Source organism: Sorex fumeus, unplaced genomic scaffold (genome assembly GCF_029834395.1).
Source record: "Sorex fumeus unplaced genomic scaffold, SorFum_2.1 ptg000122l, whole genome shotgun sequence".
Classification (NCBI taxonomy): domain Eukaryota; kingdom Metazoa; phylum Chordata; class Mammalia; order Eulipotyphla; family Soricidae; genus Sorex; species Sorex fumeus.
The window spans coordinates 56,205,341-56,221,527 of record NW_026606179.1 but is presented as its reverse complement, the minus strand read 5'-3'; the positions used below and the strand labels follow the sequence as shown (position 1 = coordinate 56,221,527).

At 44.5% G+C, this 16,187-nt stretch overlaps 1 protein-coding gene across 1 annotated transcript in view; it reads right to left on the bottom strand.

Annotated features, from left to right (window-relative positions):
* Positions 1–16,187, bottom strand: part of CNTNAP4 (contactin associated protein family member 4) — a 287,713-nt gene that overhangs the window by 120,752 nt on the left and 150,774 nt on the right. Inside the window, exon 4 of the mRNA XM_056135853.1 lies at positions 11,199–11,346. Within this exon, the coding sequence (XP_055991828.1) occupies positions 11,199–11,346 (148 nt within the window). The remainder of the gene's footprint in view (positions 1–11,198; positions 11,347–16,187) is intronic.

Here is a 16,187-nt window from a genome sequence, read left to right as displayed (position 1 = left end):
GACTTCAAGGACACTATATTGTGTCTTTGAAGGACATTGAATTTCTGTGGCTCTTCCTTTTTGTAACTTTTCAAATATCAAAGCAGATCATTGAAATGCAGATGCTGAGTCTCCTTCTTTGAAATAGTGGGGAATAATTCCACTGCCGTAATAGTGACCACCTTCTGCCCTTGTGAAGGGAAAGGTGGACACCAGGCAACCGACACACCACAGGTGAGCGGATACATTTACAAATCTCAAGTGGAACCCGAAGGAAAATAAGAGAATGGTAGGAGTGTTCTGAACAGGAAGTTCTAAATCAACACTATCTACACCGGGGATGCCATTACTGTGGAAGGACTGTTTTAGCTGAGATGACCACTCTCTCAGGATGAGAAAAGTGAGCTAGAAGAAAGGAGTGGGGTGGATGCAGAAGGATGAGGGCAGGAGAGGGTGAGGCGAATGTGACGAGAGGGAGACGGGGGAGAGGCAAGATGAGTATCCCCTTGATTCTAAATAGCACCAACCTAAGTGCTGTCTTTAGCCCTGGGATACCCTCGAGTTAAGCATGGTCTTTCCCACCAGGCCAAGACCCTTTGGACTTTGCAGTTAAGCGTCAGATGGTTACAAAGTCCCTCTCCATGGGCAGGACTGGAATCCCAGAACTGGTCTTCCTGACTCCAGGAAGTTCATGTTGAAATCCTGCAGATTTGCCTCTCCATCTTTCAGTTTTCACCAGGATACTTAGGGAGCTTTTGTTAGGCAAGTGAAGTTAGGGAATCAGCCCAGGATTTAAGGGATGGTTAAATCTAAGGGAACTGAACCAGTCCCCCTCTTTCTTCTTCTCTCCTTAAGTGCTCCATTTAAGTTTTTCAGTGCTCCACCTTAAGTTTCTCAATTTCCAGCCATTCCGAAGCTTGAATGCAGATATTGGACTTCCTAGCCTAGTAAGTTCTGTCTTCTTTTGGCCTAAACATCATGATACCCTATAAACTGACAGGTTATTTTCAATTTTTTTATGTAATTGTGTTAATAAACACAGGGAAAGTCTCAAAGAATATAATGATTTTCAAAAATTGAGATGCAACTTTAAGAACTCACTTGAGATCATGAGAGAGTACGGGACATAAGGTGTGTGCCTTGCATGTGGCCAGCCCCAATCTTGAGCACAGCATATGGTTCCTGAAGCTCAGCTGGGAGTGACCTAGCACAAATCCAGGAATAGTGGTTGAGTCCTGACAGATGTATTCCCTAGCCCAACCAAAACAAACTACCAAGGATGAATGGTTAAGAAACCTTCCTCCCACTGGATGCGGTTGACCCTGATTTGATTCCAGGTACCACCAAGGGTCACTGCTGAGCAGAGAGCAAAGAATGACCTCCAGTCATGTGTACAACCAAGTAAGGCCCAAAACAAATGAGGACTGGATAGAAGGGAAGGAAAGGAAGGGGAGGGGAGAGGAGAAGAGGAGAGGAGGAGAGGGGAGGGGAGGGGAGGGAAGGAGAAAAGAAGAAGGGGGGAGGGAGGAAGGGAAGGAGGAAGGAAGGAAGGAAGGAAGGAAGGAAGGAAGGAAGGAAGGAAGGAAGGAAGGATCGAGGGAGGAAAAAAGGAAAAAGGGAAGAGAGGGAGGGAGGGAGGAAGTTGTCATTTAAATGTGGATCTCCTGGAGAATATTTTTGTCCTTCATGAATAGTCTTCTCAGGTTTATAGCTCTTGTGAGTTGAATTTCAGAGCCACAAAGCATTAAAAAAATAAATCTATCTACCTACCTTTTTATATAAATATACAAACAGACAATCTAGATTATAGAATTAATTTTTTTAATTTTTATTAGTGAGACACCATGAGGTAATTTTTATATATTGTTTCTACAGCAATCATAATTGCTGAATTATATACTGGTAATACATATCACTTTTAAATAGCATGTTTGTAATTATTTATTTTTATATAACATACATGATGAGCCTCACGCATAAAAGAACTGACAGAGGAACCCAGGTGTGTGGGACCCGGGGCTGAGATCTCCAAGCCTGCACAGTTTGGGACTGGACCTGCCAGTAACTAGACAGTTACACCCACCAACTGCCGTGTAACTCCAACAATGGCCAGGATCCAGAGATCATCACACTCAGCTCCTGGGAGAGAACAAGGCAGAGTCTCCTACCCTATGCCTGACTGTCTCCACCAGGGCCCAACAGCTGAAGACCACCGAGGCCCAGCCAAGGCCATGCTGGGACCACTCTCCACACACTTGGATGAGCCTCACGCATAAAAGAACTGACAGAGGAACCCAGGTGTGTGGGACCCGGGGCTGAGATCTCCAAGCCTGCACAGTTTGGGACTGGACCTGCCAGTAACTAGACAGTTACACCCACCAACTGCCGTATAACTCCAACAATGGCCAGGATCCAGAGATTATCACACTCAGCTCCCGGAAGCGCGCGGCCGCATTCGCGCGACATCTTATCATCTCATTCCTAATTTGGTCAAACTGGCAGGCTACCAAATGTAACATGCCCACACGGCAGAGTCTGGCAAACTCCCCGTGGTATACCCAATATGCCAAATACCAGTAACAATGATGGGTCTCATTCTCCTAACCCTGAAAAAGCCTTGAATATGGCACTTTAAAAAAAAAATCTCAGGGCTAGGACGAAGAAGACGTTACTGGCACCTGCTCGAGGCAATCGACGAACAACAGGGTGGTCGTGATCGTGAACATACATTATCATTGTTTCAGGAAACAAAACAGTTGAAATAAAAGTTCCCCACTCCCATGCCTGGTTCCAAAAGCAGATGGGTGTTTTGGGGTGATTTTTATTTTTTAGTGCATGAGATCTTCTGTAATAATTGACTCGGTCCATTAATTTAACCAGGGTTGCAATGCGCCTATATGTTCTATTAGTCTTTCTTTATTTATTACCTGGAATATAGATCGAAAGAGAAATTCTCTCTTGTCTTCTATTTGTTTAGGATAAATGCTTGATTTTTCCCCTTAATTTATTCATTTTCAAAATGAGCTGCTTCCTTACTATTTGCTTTAGGAGGCTAATAAGGTATTTTTGGTATTGTCATGAGTCCATTCACATAAGCATATCTAATATGTTTTAAAACTATAGATACCATGCTAATTAATGCTAAGAAATTTACATCTTTGGTCATAAAAAGCCTCAGTTGGGTTTGAATTCTTTTGACATAATCCTGGTGAATTTTCATTGTTTTCTTCATTTTAGTATTAGAATAGCTAAGCTTAATTTTAAGTTTTATAATAATATCACCCAGCAAATTTAAAATCTTAAGACTATAAAACTTTTCAGAGAATTATAATTTATCCTCTTTGATTTTTAGGGCCAGCTCAAATCAATCTCTTTTTTAAACTTTGGCATAAAATAGAATTTCTCAGCTAGAGTTGGATGGACAACTTGAGGGCAAGGATTAGAAATCCATAATGATTGGGCTTTTGGTAGTTAGCATGTAGGAGTTGCTCAATAAACAGGAATTGAGTTTTATTATCATTATTTTATACAGTAAATCAAATAAATGTTCAGTTTTCATTACTTCCATAACAAGACAAATTGTATGGGAGATCAGCATGCCGATTAGAAAATTTTAGTTACCTAATTCTCTATAGTTTTCTTCACCCAAGTGAAATTTGCACTTCTTATGCTACTTCCTTCTATTTGCTCTTGATATGTTTTCTAAACCAAAATCTACTGATGTAAGTAGTTTCAACTTTCCAACATTCAAAAAAATATATTGACATTTTTTACATTATAAAGGGCACATTCGTATTTTTTAAAAGTTCACTTCAGTTTGTAATTATTGACTTATATCCATGCATTAAGTAGAATCTATAACTTTCTTCTAAACAGTCTACATTTAAAAAGTCTAAGTATTTAAGTATGCATTTACGCATACTAGTCAAAAACTCTGAACATCTGGGGCTGGAGTGAGAGTACAGCAAGAAGGATGCTACCCGTATGGCCCACCTGAATTCAATCTCTGGCCTTCCACACGGTCCACGAGCCCCGCTGCCAGGAGTAAGCTTGGGAACACAGCTGGATGTGGCTCAAAAACCACCCAACGAACACCAATAACAAAACCTACCTTCCTTCCTTCCTTCCTTCCTTCCTTCCTTCCTTCCTTCCTTCCTTCCCTCCCTTCCTTCCTTCCTTCCCTTCTCCCTCCCTCCACTCGTTCTTCCCTCCCTCCCTCCACTCCTTCTTCCCTCCCTCCACTCCTCCTTCCCTCCCTCCTTCCCTCACTTCCTTCCTTCTTTCTTTCTCAAATGCTCTCTATCTTAACCCCAACTGTCTCTATCCTAACCCCACCCTTAACTGTGGTGGGCTACTTCTGATATATCAGTGGAGTAGAGGAGGTAATCTCGCACGGCCATGAATGTGGCCATGAGCTCCAAGAATTCCAAAATTTTAAATAGGGTGATACAATTGGAGATGACTTTGGGATCCAGAGGCATCTCTGCAGCTTGTTGCTCTCTTCCAAGATTTATTTATGAGTCTCTGGATAATGGCTATTAATGAGCTTCTATGGTGCTGGAGGCAGTTTGTGGGCGTGACCACCAGGCTCTGAGAAAGACAGGGAAAGGGGAACAGATCGGCCATTTCCAAGTCCATGAGAGCCTGGTGATTTTGGTCACAGAAACCACATATCTAAGTTTTCCAGAAGATTCATCCTCATGTGTGAGGGCTCATCCGGGGCCTTTGGAGATGGGCCGTGAGGATGGCGGTGGTTGGGTTCTGGAGGTTTTCAGCTGCAGGTGCTCTGTTGGGGTGGGTACTGGGCTCACCAGCCCTGCTCTGATTGCCCCAGAAAAGAGGTTCCCGTACATTTCTTCTTTCCCAATCTACTCACTCAGTGTTTCCTATGCTCTATGTCTAATCTTCATGGGTTGAATATGCACTGGATGATGGGGAAAGCCCCCCAAAGACTCACCTTTCCTGTCCCCCTTCATTCATTCCTCTCTCTGAGGCTCAATAGTAAGTATAAAGTATGTGTGTGTGATGTGACCAGGTACAGAAGGGCCAGTCCAGGGGCAGGTGGAAAAGTCCTATGACTTAAACAAGGGGTGTCAGAGCCATTGTCAGAAAAGGTGACTTCTTCTGAGGAAAGATGATGAATCAGAGAACTTATCTAGGTAAAAGGCAGGTGGGAGGCCAAGTGTCCTGGGCACTGTGTAAAGATCCTGTCTCGAAAAGCCATGAAGGTGTGTCATATCAAAGGAAGGGTGTCCGTTCATGAAGGCTGGGCAGGGGGATAATTTTATTCTAATGAGGACAAGGAAGGGAAGATCATAGATGGTGAAATCAAGATATTTACATAGAAACAAGAGAAAAGAAAACTTCGTATTTATACTAAGGGCAATTACCTCTCAATTTATCCACAATTAAAGAACATTATCTCCTGTGGCTTAATTGCCACTTTATAAGGACATGTCTGACAGGGCACATTCACTTTTACCCAGTCATTTTCCTGTCTCTGTCTTTGTTTATTTTTCTTTGGGGCACTTAGCAGAGTTGTATTTCTTTACCACGGAATACTTCCTTCTTGTTTTCTCTGTCTTCCACAAGTTCTTTCCTTAGGTGCCCCTTTTTATTTTCTAGAAGTCTAGATCTATAAACATGCACACACACGGCTGCTCTGGACAAGACATCTGAAATTTATACTTTCCCTTTGAGTTGGTAAAAATTTAGCTTTGACGTCTCTCATTACCCAGGAAACAACTTCAAGGGTACCGACATAAAAGTAGAATAAGCTCTTTGATATGGATTTCCCATTCATTTGATGCTCCTTCATAACAAGTTATTGCTCCAATTCATTGGGACAGAGGGCAATAAAATTATGTGTGGTCCTCCCACCCCCACTACTTCCCTGACACACTCACAGGACTCCCTGGCATCAGTAACCTGAGCCAACATTTGTTCTAGGCCACACAAGAGCGAGGAGGGGACGTGCGGGTGGCATAAAAATTCAGACTACAGAAACAGCATAAAAGACATGCTTCAATTATGATAGAAATGCATTTTTTCCTCTTCAAAGCCATAAGGAGTTGTTCAAACACAGAATTTCATACTTATTGTTCACAATAATGCAATCAATGGAAATGTTAATATGCAGTAAAAGTGGTTTCTATAGGTTTCCATTCTAATTCTATATCTCCAACCTGAGAAATTAGGAGTCCCGATCTGACCTATTTTACCAGCACTAGAACTCAAGAAGCCAACCATGGGGTAAGTTTACTCTCCCCTTTCTTTTCCAAGCATCTCTTTTCTAGAGACCCTCTTACAGTACATACCACCTTCAAATAAACAATCTTCAAAGATAGCAACTCGAGGAGCTAGAGCAATAACACAGTGGGTAGGGCGTTTGCCTTGCATGCAGGCGACCTGGGTTCGATTCCCAGCATCCCATAATTCCATATGGTCCCCTGAGCACTGCCAGGAGTATTTCCTGAGCGCAGAGCCAGGATTAACCCCGATGCATTGCTAGGTATGACCCAAAAAGCAAAAAAAAAAAAAAAAAAAAAAAAAAGATGGCAACTCAAGTCCACTCCCATAAGGCCACAGGTTCTATTGGTCCAAAGACCTCAGTATACTTTAAAGCTAATTCAAGTCAGAAGAACCGAATTTCTTTGATTTCTGTTTCTCTAATCTGAGGCTTCATTGTCAATAGTACAAACCAGGTCAAAAGTCTCCTAACTGAGCCGATATCAATATATGTTGCCCTCATTTGAGTCTAAACTGAGGATCATCCACACAGTCCTTGTTCCCGGGTTTGACTGGAGTGCACCTCTGCAACTGGACTCTGGTTGGACCCTCCTCCTTGGCTGTGTAGGTAAAAATATCTGCATCTCCTCATCTAAAACTATTGGCAATGAAGTTTCTTATACCAGTCTCAACGTACTGAGCCATGTGCTTTTCACGTCCTGCACTCATGATCAATATTTTGTATGGAGTTTGTACAATGTTTGTGAGATTATACAGTTCCACTTAGGATAGGACATCATTGATTACTTTAGAATTTCATCCCTTTACAGTATCTAGTAGAGTTCTATTTCGACAAGTACCAATATACACTTAAATGTATGTAAGTGATCCGAAGAGCACTGACTTGGGGCTGGAGAGATAGCACAGTGGGTAGGGCGTTTGCCTTGCACGCGGCCAACCCGGGTTCAATTCCCAGCATCCCATATGGTCCCCTGAGCACCGCCAGGACTGACACCTGAGTACAGAGCCAGGAGTAACCCCTGTGCATCACCAGGTGTGACCCAAAGAGAAAAAAAAATTAAATCAAGAGCACTGACTTTGGAAAATGAAGGCTTCGATTTTATTGATTTATTTGGGGAGGAGTTGGGTTTGGGGGGGCAGTATCCCGGGTGGTCCAAGGCTACTCCTGATTTGATGTTTGAGGGTCACTCCTGGCCATGTCCAGGCGACCACATGGTGATGGGGATCTAACCAGGGTTGGAGGCATATAAGGAAAATGCCTTAATCCCTGTGCTAGCCTGAGGGCTCCTATTTCAAATCTGAGATTAACACCTAGGCTTTGTGATCCTAGATGAAAGTTCTTAAATTTCCCTTCCTTCAGGTCAGAGACCTATGCTTCTGGCAAAGTTCCCCCAAGGAGATGCAAAACATGGCACAGTGGAGGGGGACTCACAGACCTAGAGCTGTAACATCCTCCAGGCCTTCCTCACCCTTGGACAGATTCACTTCACAGCCAGCAGGGCCTGTGCTTGTGACTAGCTTTCAGGAGACAGCCACCTACTCCCCAGGCCCCACCTTTCCTTCTTCCTAGGGATTATGAGAGAACTGTCATGTGTATCTGGAGAGAATTCAGTCTGATCCTGGATCCAGGCTAATCAGGGGAGCTGCAGAAAATCTCCTGCGGCTGGATTCTGGGGTTGGCAGCATCTGCAGATCTTCCTCCTGAGCCCAGGAGAAAGGGGTGGGCCCGTCAGACAACCCAGAACAAGCCACAGGGCTCACCCAGCAGATAATTCTGCTCAGCTCCTCTTAATCCTATACAAATTAGTAATATTCAAGCACCTACTCCAGTGTATTGTTAGGAATAAACCTGAAAATGCCAGCAAGAATCATATCTGACGCATATTAGCTGTCCGATCAAGGAGACTTCTGTCGCAGTCGGCTTGGGTAAAATAATATTCTGCAACGAATGGAAGCCAATAATAGGAGCAGGATGTGAGTGTGGCGATGGCATCATCGAGGAAATCGAGTCCATTTGATCAAGCACATTTCCATAAGGCACTTATCCCCAAGCCATTTTGGTGTCACTTGCAGGTAATTTATGAGATTTTTTTTTTCACTGAGCCCATTCCTCCCCATCTTCTCCCCAAAAATCATCTACCACCACTTTCCACCCTAGCCTGACCCATCCTTTACCACATGTGTTCCTGTTTGAGTTTAAAATCACAGTGGCTCTCGGGACTGCTTGGCCAAGCATGGGTCAAGGAGAAGAGGCGGCTGATAAGATACATAGACGATACGCTTGCTCCGAGGGGCAGTGAGCCAAGCCACTGGGAAAAGAATGTACCTGTGCGACTGCCGATCAATCAAAGCACACGTGGAGAGAAGAGGTCGGGGGCCAGGGACGCGAGGGTCACTGCACACAGCAGAGAAGCGCTCAGGATGCTGTGTTTGCCAGTACAGGCCTGACAAAGTGGCGTGTTCCTCTCAGCCCCACGGTAGCAGCAGCCTTGTTGAAATTAATGCGGCATTTACATCCCAGATTGAATGTGTATTAAGTGTGTGCTATTGGGAAAATTGCTTAATATTTCTAAGGCTCTATTAGGTGGCTGATTTTGAGGATTCAATTAGAACGTCTGTAAAAACTGCATCTGACATAGAGTCGGTGCTCAGTGATTGTTAGTTATTATTACACCGTGAGAAGTAAATATTTTGCCAGGTGGATGCTCTACACGAGGAGGGAATTAACTATAAATAGGAAGGATCTGGAAGTCTGTTTTGCTAAGTTTCCAACCTGTGGCAGGGACTCTGTTCCATGCTTCTGATCCCAGGACACAGGGCCTGAAGATGAAGCCCAGTGGTGGTGTCTGCCAGCGTGAGGCCACGAGTTCGATCCCAGGACCTGTTCCACATCACTAGTGGCAATGCCACTGTGCGCACCCCACCCCAAGAGAGCAGCCCCCTGGGGAGCATCACCACCAAGTCTGCAAGGAGCTCCCTTAGTGTGGGACCCCAGGATACTGCAGCTATGACAAAGGGGAGGAAGGCGCCATGAAACTGAGTCATCAAAGGCCCCCAAAATAATGACCTCAAGCCAACTGCTCAAGTTCTGTGTCCTCGAATCCCATCTTGTAAAGAGATTTTTCTTTAGTTTTGTTTCGACTTTCTTAAAGGGTGAACTGATTCAAGTAAAAAAAAAAAGCAGGTGACCAGTCACAGGGCGCTGGACGGCTGGAGCCAGGAAAGGCAGCAGCATGCAGGCCAGATGGTGAGCAGGAAGCTGCCCGTGGTTCATCCCCGCTTCAGTGCCTGGCCGGAGCAGGCGCAGGCCTTTGGGTTCTGGTGCTGGCACCTGGCTCCAACCCAGCCTGTCCCTCTCTCCCTCGGACCAACCTCACGCTGTTGTTGTCAGTTCTATCACTTTCAAAGGCGGTGGGCAGATGGACCTACTATCTACTACCATTCATCTTTCGTGGTGATACACTGACCGCTTAATATACGCCGGACATAGAACAGGCATGAGAAAACCGTGCCAGTTCTAGAATCCCAACAATGAATGTGATTAATCCTGGAAAGACAGCTATTACTGTTGCTGTAGATACTATTATGGCAAGTATTCTGCGCAGGGACAAAGGGTTTGTCAATCCTATCCAATGGCAGAGGCAGGTGCTGGCAGTCCTCCTCCCTAGGAAGGCGACCTCTGCCAGCTGTACCCCGTGGGTTCTCCGTCTGATTGAGGTTGAGGCAACTGCTGTGATCTTCAGACCTTCTCTAGGAAGAGCCTTTTGACATAACTAGCACGAAGCAGGATCTAACTGGACCTACATCTCAGAGTGATCAGATAGGTGTGAAAAAGCTAAAACACAAAAGTCTGCTCACAGGCTGAGCTGCCGACAATCTGGCCTCCCCAGCTCCTTTTCAAACGCCCCCATGTGCTAATTGGGAGACGCTGGGCCAAGGATGGAATCGCCTCCCCCCTCAGACTGCGCATCTGCTGGTTGAAGATCGAGGCACTAACTCACCGTTCTCTCATGAAAGACTGTCTCACAGGATGGTGTGGCTTGAGATGGGCTATCAATATCTCGAAGGGCCCTTCCCCACAAAGAGAACCAATAAAATGCTTCATGAAGGGGAGAGTCTGTGAAATCGGTGGTTTCTGCCTCATCCTTTATGTGAGTGTATTTCAAACACATTTTATAATCTGGACAGGAGTCTTTACTTTTCTCTGCTAATTTATGTTGAAGTCACGGCACATTTATAAGCAAGTTCTGGGGCATATTATATTTAGGCTAGAGAGAAAAGGATACTTTGGCCTCCTAATAGATGACTGGTCCCACTGAAGGGAGCACCAGCACGGTCTCTTTTATTCATTTCTGAGCACAAAAATGAAACCTCATCAAATGTAGCACAATGGGGAATAGCTCTGATGGTCATTTTTTGGTTTTCTTATTTTTGGTTTGTTTTTGGTTTGGAGGGGAGGTACACATCTGTCTGTGCCTGGGCTTCCTTCTGGCTCTGTGCTCTGATGTCACTCCTGGCAGTCCTTGAGGGACCATATGCAGTACCAGGAATTGAACCTGGGTTGACCATGTGCAGGGCAAACGTGCTACTTGCTATACTAGCCCTCTGGCCCCGATGTTTAAAAGCTCGGATCTGGTTGCCCTACAGATGGACTCACTATATATATTATATATATATATATATATATATATATATATATATTATATATGTACATCTCTATTGACCCATCTGCAATATACTTCCATTTCTGATTCAATATATAAAAACTGAGCACCAAAGTCAATATTGGCATGTCTGAGTGCAAGCACACAACACAAAGGTTTTCTACACATACACATACACACAAAAAAACATTCTGGCCACCTTTATATTTCTTTACATAGCTACAAAGTCAATTTCCGTGTGCAGTTCGGCTGTTAAAGCATCTCTTGTGATATCCATTTTAGTATGCTGGATAAACAAACACTTACTATAGGTACATCCAAACGCCTCGATTCGCATTCCGATTCTGCCCTTGGGGTTCCATTCTACAGGGATGAAGCGCAGAAGCCTGGCTTTGATGGAAGGCTGCAGTCGATAGTACACAACACTGTCTGCGTTTGCATTTCCTGCAAAGCCCTGCAAGAGAAGGGAAAGATGGCCATCAGCATATCTGAGGAATCTCCCTTACAAGGTGGAAAAGCTTAAAGGGTGGAGGAGTCAGGTCTGCTTTGCTTCCTTATCGTATCATTGCTACCTTCTTTAAGAGAATCATATTAGAGCTATGCCATAAAGTCTATTCACGGAAGTTACTATTACCTAAAAGAAAAAAAAGGGGGGGGTTTTCTTTACTAAACCCTTTGATACTCAGGGACTACTCCCAGCTATTACTCATTGTTGGGACTGGGGTGGGGGGAAGTAATGGGGGTGTGCCCGGAGGTTAGCTGTGCTCATGGGATTATGTGGTTTGGGGAAATCAAAACCTGGACCTCTATGCAAAACTTGTCTTCTCAGTCATTGGACAATCTGATTCTCTGGCACTGAAATCCCAAGGCTTAAATTGTAGGAGTCAGTACAGTAGACCTTAAAAAAGGACAGATAGGCCTATAGGAACCAGGGTATATGAACTAATAGAGCTTCCAAAACTTAGCTGTAATCATCCTCTTGTGGGTTGAAGTTGGTTTCTATAGTATCTATCATGGGTAAAGTATATTAGCTTTGTTCTTTTTCATACTATGAATTTATAAGTTAATAAAAAGCTACCTTGGAAGATGCGATGGGAATAAGCTGACATTCTGCCTTTCCCCCAATTAGTAATAGAAACACATATATCTAAATGGAATTTTTAAGAATATGGACAACTACGGGTAGAGCTCAGCCAGTGCCATTGGCACCTGGGATGATCAGGAGCCATCAGGGCCCCACCTAGCATACCGGAGGGAGGAGCAGTGCCATGTGGTGCCATGAATGGAGCATGTGTGTAGGGAAGTGGACTCAGCATTTAAAATGTGACTTCATTATTATAATGTAGCACTTCTTAGAAGGTATGAAATCTTTTGAGTTATATATTAGTACTTAAGAATAAGGGCTGGAGCGATAGCATAGCGGTAGGGCGTTTGCCTTGCACGCGACAGACCCAGCCGACCTGGGTTCGATTCCTCCGCGCCTCTCGAAGAGCCCAGCAAGCTACCGAGAGTATCTTGCTTGCATGGCAAAGTCTGGCAAGCTACCCATGACGTATTCAATATGCCAAACATAGTAACAAGTCTCACGATGGAGACGTTACTGGGCCCACTCAAGCAAATTGATAAATAACGGGAGGATAACGGGAGGACCGTGACTGTGACTCTTACCTAAACTTTATATTAAGAGTATCTTTGGGCCACAGAGAAAGTTCTGGGGTTAAGGCCCTTGTCTTTCATGTGCCTGATCTTATTTAGTCACCGGCACCAAAAGGTCCCCCTTGCATCAGAAGTGACCCCTGAACTCCAGTGGCCATAGCCGCAATACCTCCCTCCCACCAAAATTTTTTAAAAAGAGAGTGATTTAACATTCATCCTCCACATTGAACCCATTTTTAATGATGACCTCCCCAACACGTTGGTTTGAGCCTAAAAGCTCTTAATGTACCGAATAGCATGCATACTGAGAAAGGATTTTCAATGTTGAAAAACTGTGATCGGATTCACCAAAGAGGTAGCTTCGATCACCAAAGTTCTGGAGTTTCTATGGTTTCCTCCTTTCACCTGATTGCTTTTTTTTTAAATTTTTTTATTAGTGAATAACCATGAGGTACAGTTACAGACTTACAAACTTTCGTGCTTGCATTTCAGTCATACAGTGATCAAGTACTCATCCTTCCAACAGTGCCCATTTTCTACCACCAATGGTCCCAGCATCCCTCCCATCACCTCCACCCCGTATCCCCGACCCCACCCCACCTCTGTGGCAGGGCATACCCTTTTGCTCTCTCTCGCTCTCTCCTTTTGGGTGTTGTGCTTTGCAATAGAGGTATTAAGTGGCCATCGTGTTCGGTCTATAGTCTACTTTCAGCATGCATCTCCCATCCCAAGCGGGCCCTCCTAGCACCCTTTACTTGGTGGTCCCTTCTCTATCTGAGCTGCCTTTTCCCCAGCATGTGATTTCTTAACATAAACAAAAGCTCAGCTCAATACCCCAGTCAGATGACACAGAGAATGGGTCACCAAGCTTCCAGCACTTCCGAAATTGCTGGGAAGTCCTGGATGCCAAATCATAATTTCTGAATAATAATTTGGAAAGACGTGTGATTAGACAGAGCAGTTCACTCTAGCACGCGAAAGCTAGGAAGAGCCTGGGAATGCTGCTTAGCTAGCATAGTCAAATGGCAGAGGAGTAAATTAAAGGCCACAGGGTGAAAAAAAAATCCCCTCTGGCATTTGTGTAACTAGGATGCAGTGAGCTGGGCTGCCCACGCTCCTTCTTCCTCTCAGGACGCCTCTCCCCGGCATGCAGCCCACTGCTACCTGCCTCGCCGCCACCTTCCAACCCCAACCTTTAAGCAGCTTTTATTTCCTCCACAGAACATATGGTACAGGTTCGTTTATTTAAAAAAAAAAAGTCAGAATGAGTTTTCTCAGTTCTATTTTTCATCTCTTTTTTTCCTTTCCTGCCCTTTCTCCTCGACCCATCCTCCTGCTCCATCTCCTCTTCTTCAAGCTCTAATGATGAGCGCACAGAGGAGCAATATACTGGACAAGGCTCAGATCTGTACTGGCGTTTGCTCGGGTCCCTCCTCATGAGTGGGCCCATGAACCAAGTGACGGATCCTTCTGGATTAAGACAAATATGTGAGGAAAACCAATATCCAGAGAGGGAGCCTGTCCGTGCACCAAACTTCTCTTTCTACTTCACCTAGTGGACGTATTTGCTGAGGCTTGAGAGTGGGTGTTTCCTAGTCAAATACATTTTGAGTCCACTTAATCAATTCGCTACCTGCCCTACCCCATCCGTGTTTCCATTCACCCAACTTTCTGGTGGCTCTATAGCGATAACTACAAATTATGCCCCAAGTCTGGCATCTCTCTTCTTCAGAGGCCAGTTCAAAGCATGAAACCACCAGAATCCCCTCACTAGGTTCTTACTCAAATTTTGGTTTCTTCTGTTCCCTGGTTCTGTTCCCATCTATCCCCCATCCCGCAGAGCAGTGAACACGGCCATCAATGGGGAACTAAACTGGGTGACTCTGCCCCTCGCTGTCCCGTGGAGGATGCATGCAGAGTTGTCCAGGGCCAAGAGCCACCAACATGCGGCCAAGACTCTTTCTTTGTCCCTGTGCTCATCCTACTCCCCCTTCCAGGTCCGACCACACCACAGTCTAGGAGTCGGGTAGCTGACACCCCCTGTCTTATCTTCTAATATAATTTTCTTCCTATTACTCATCTGACCAGGGGATATGGGGAGTCTTCTTTGGCTTAATTTTTTTAATCTCCCCTTTCATCATTTGTCATTTATTAAAAAATATTTTATTAAAGAACCGTGATTTACTAAGTGATTAATAGTTCACTCTTAGACATATAATGTTCTAGTGCCAATCCCACCAATGTCAACTTCCCTCCACTGGTGAGGCCATGTTCTCTTTCACCTCCCTAGTCTGACAAGTACATTTTATTTATTTATTTTTTAAATTTTTATTAGTGAAACACCATGAGGTACAGTTGTAGACTTACAAATTTTTGTGCTTGGATTTCAATTATACAATGATCAAATACCCATCCCTCCATCAGTGCCCATTTTCCACCACCACGGGTCCCAGTATCCCTCCCACCCCATCCCCCCACCCCACACTGCCTCTGTGGCAGGGCATTCCCTTTTGTTCTCTCTCTCCTTTTGGGTGTTGTGGTTTGCAAAAGAGGCATTGACTGGTAACATGTTTGGTCTATTGTCTACTTTCAGCATGCTTCTTCCATCCTGGGAAGATCCTCCCAACACCATTTATTTGGTGTTCCTTTCTCTATCTGAGCTCCTTTTTCCCCAAGAATGTGTGCCTGGCCTCCAAGCCATGTAGCAAAACTCCTGGTACTAATCTCGCCACTCTTGGGTGTTAGTCCCCTATTTTGTTACTTTATGTTCCCCAGATGAATGCAATCTTTCTATGTCTATCCCTCTCTTTCTGACTCATTTCGCTTAACATGATACTGTCCATGTAGTACCACAACAAGTACATTTTAAAGTCCGGTTGCTGTAGTTTGGATCTCAGGTTTTCAGTGCTGTTGAGTCTGCAGTTCGGATCTAAAACTTTACCACTCCCCTTTACACTTTCAATGTGCCCAAGGCACCCGGCCCCAGCCCGCCACCTCATTATCTCCTTTCCTTATGTTTTTCCTTCTCCCCTGTATTTCTTCCCTTTTCTGCCCTCTCTTCCCTAAATTTCAATACCCTATACTCTCCCTGGATCTCTCCCTAATAGAGGGTGATCAAGGAGTTCCCCTCTACTACATTACCTGCCATTCTTACCCCACAAAAAGACCAGCTCCATGAAAGCAGACACTTACTTTGGTCATAGTATCAAGAAGGTGGATTGACCCAAAGTGGCTTCCAGCAGAACATGTATTAGGCGTGTATTTGGAAATTGTGTAGTGTCATAAGACAGAACTTGGCAGGTTTCTCTGTTCTTTCTTTAGTCTCCTAGAGACTAAAATGCCAATGTGCAAAGGGCATCTCATGGCGGGGAGTTACTCAGCATGCCACAAACTTAGCAAACTTTTTCTGGCTCAGGTTTCCCAGAATGTAAGCAAAGGGTTATTGTTTCATCCCACAAGTGTCTAGATTTTGATATCCAGACTTTCCTAGAAAGTCCCACCAATTCCTCAGGTCTAAATTTCCTATTGATGGTTTGGTAAGATGGGTTAATACTGCACCACTCAGTCCCATCCATGGCCACAAGCACAATAGGACTGCATGTTTGCCCAAACCATGAACCTGGGTATAAAAGTTCACTG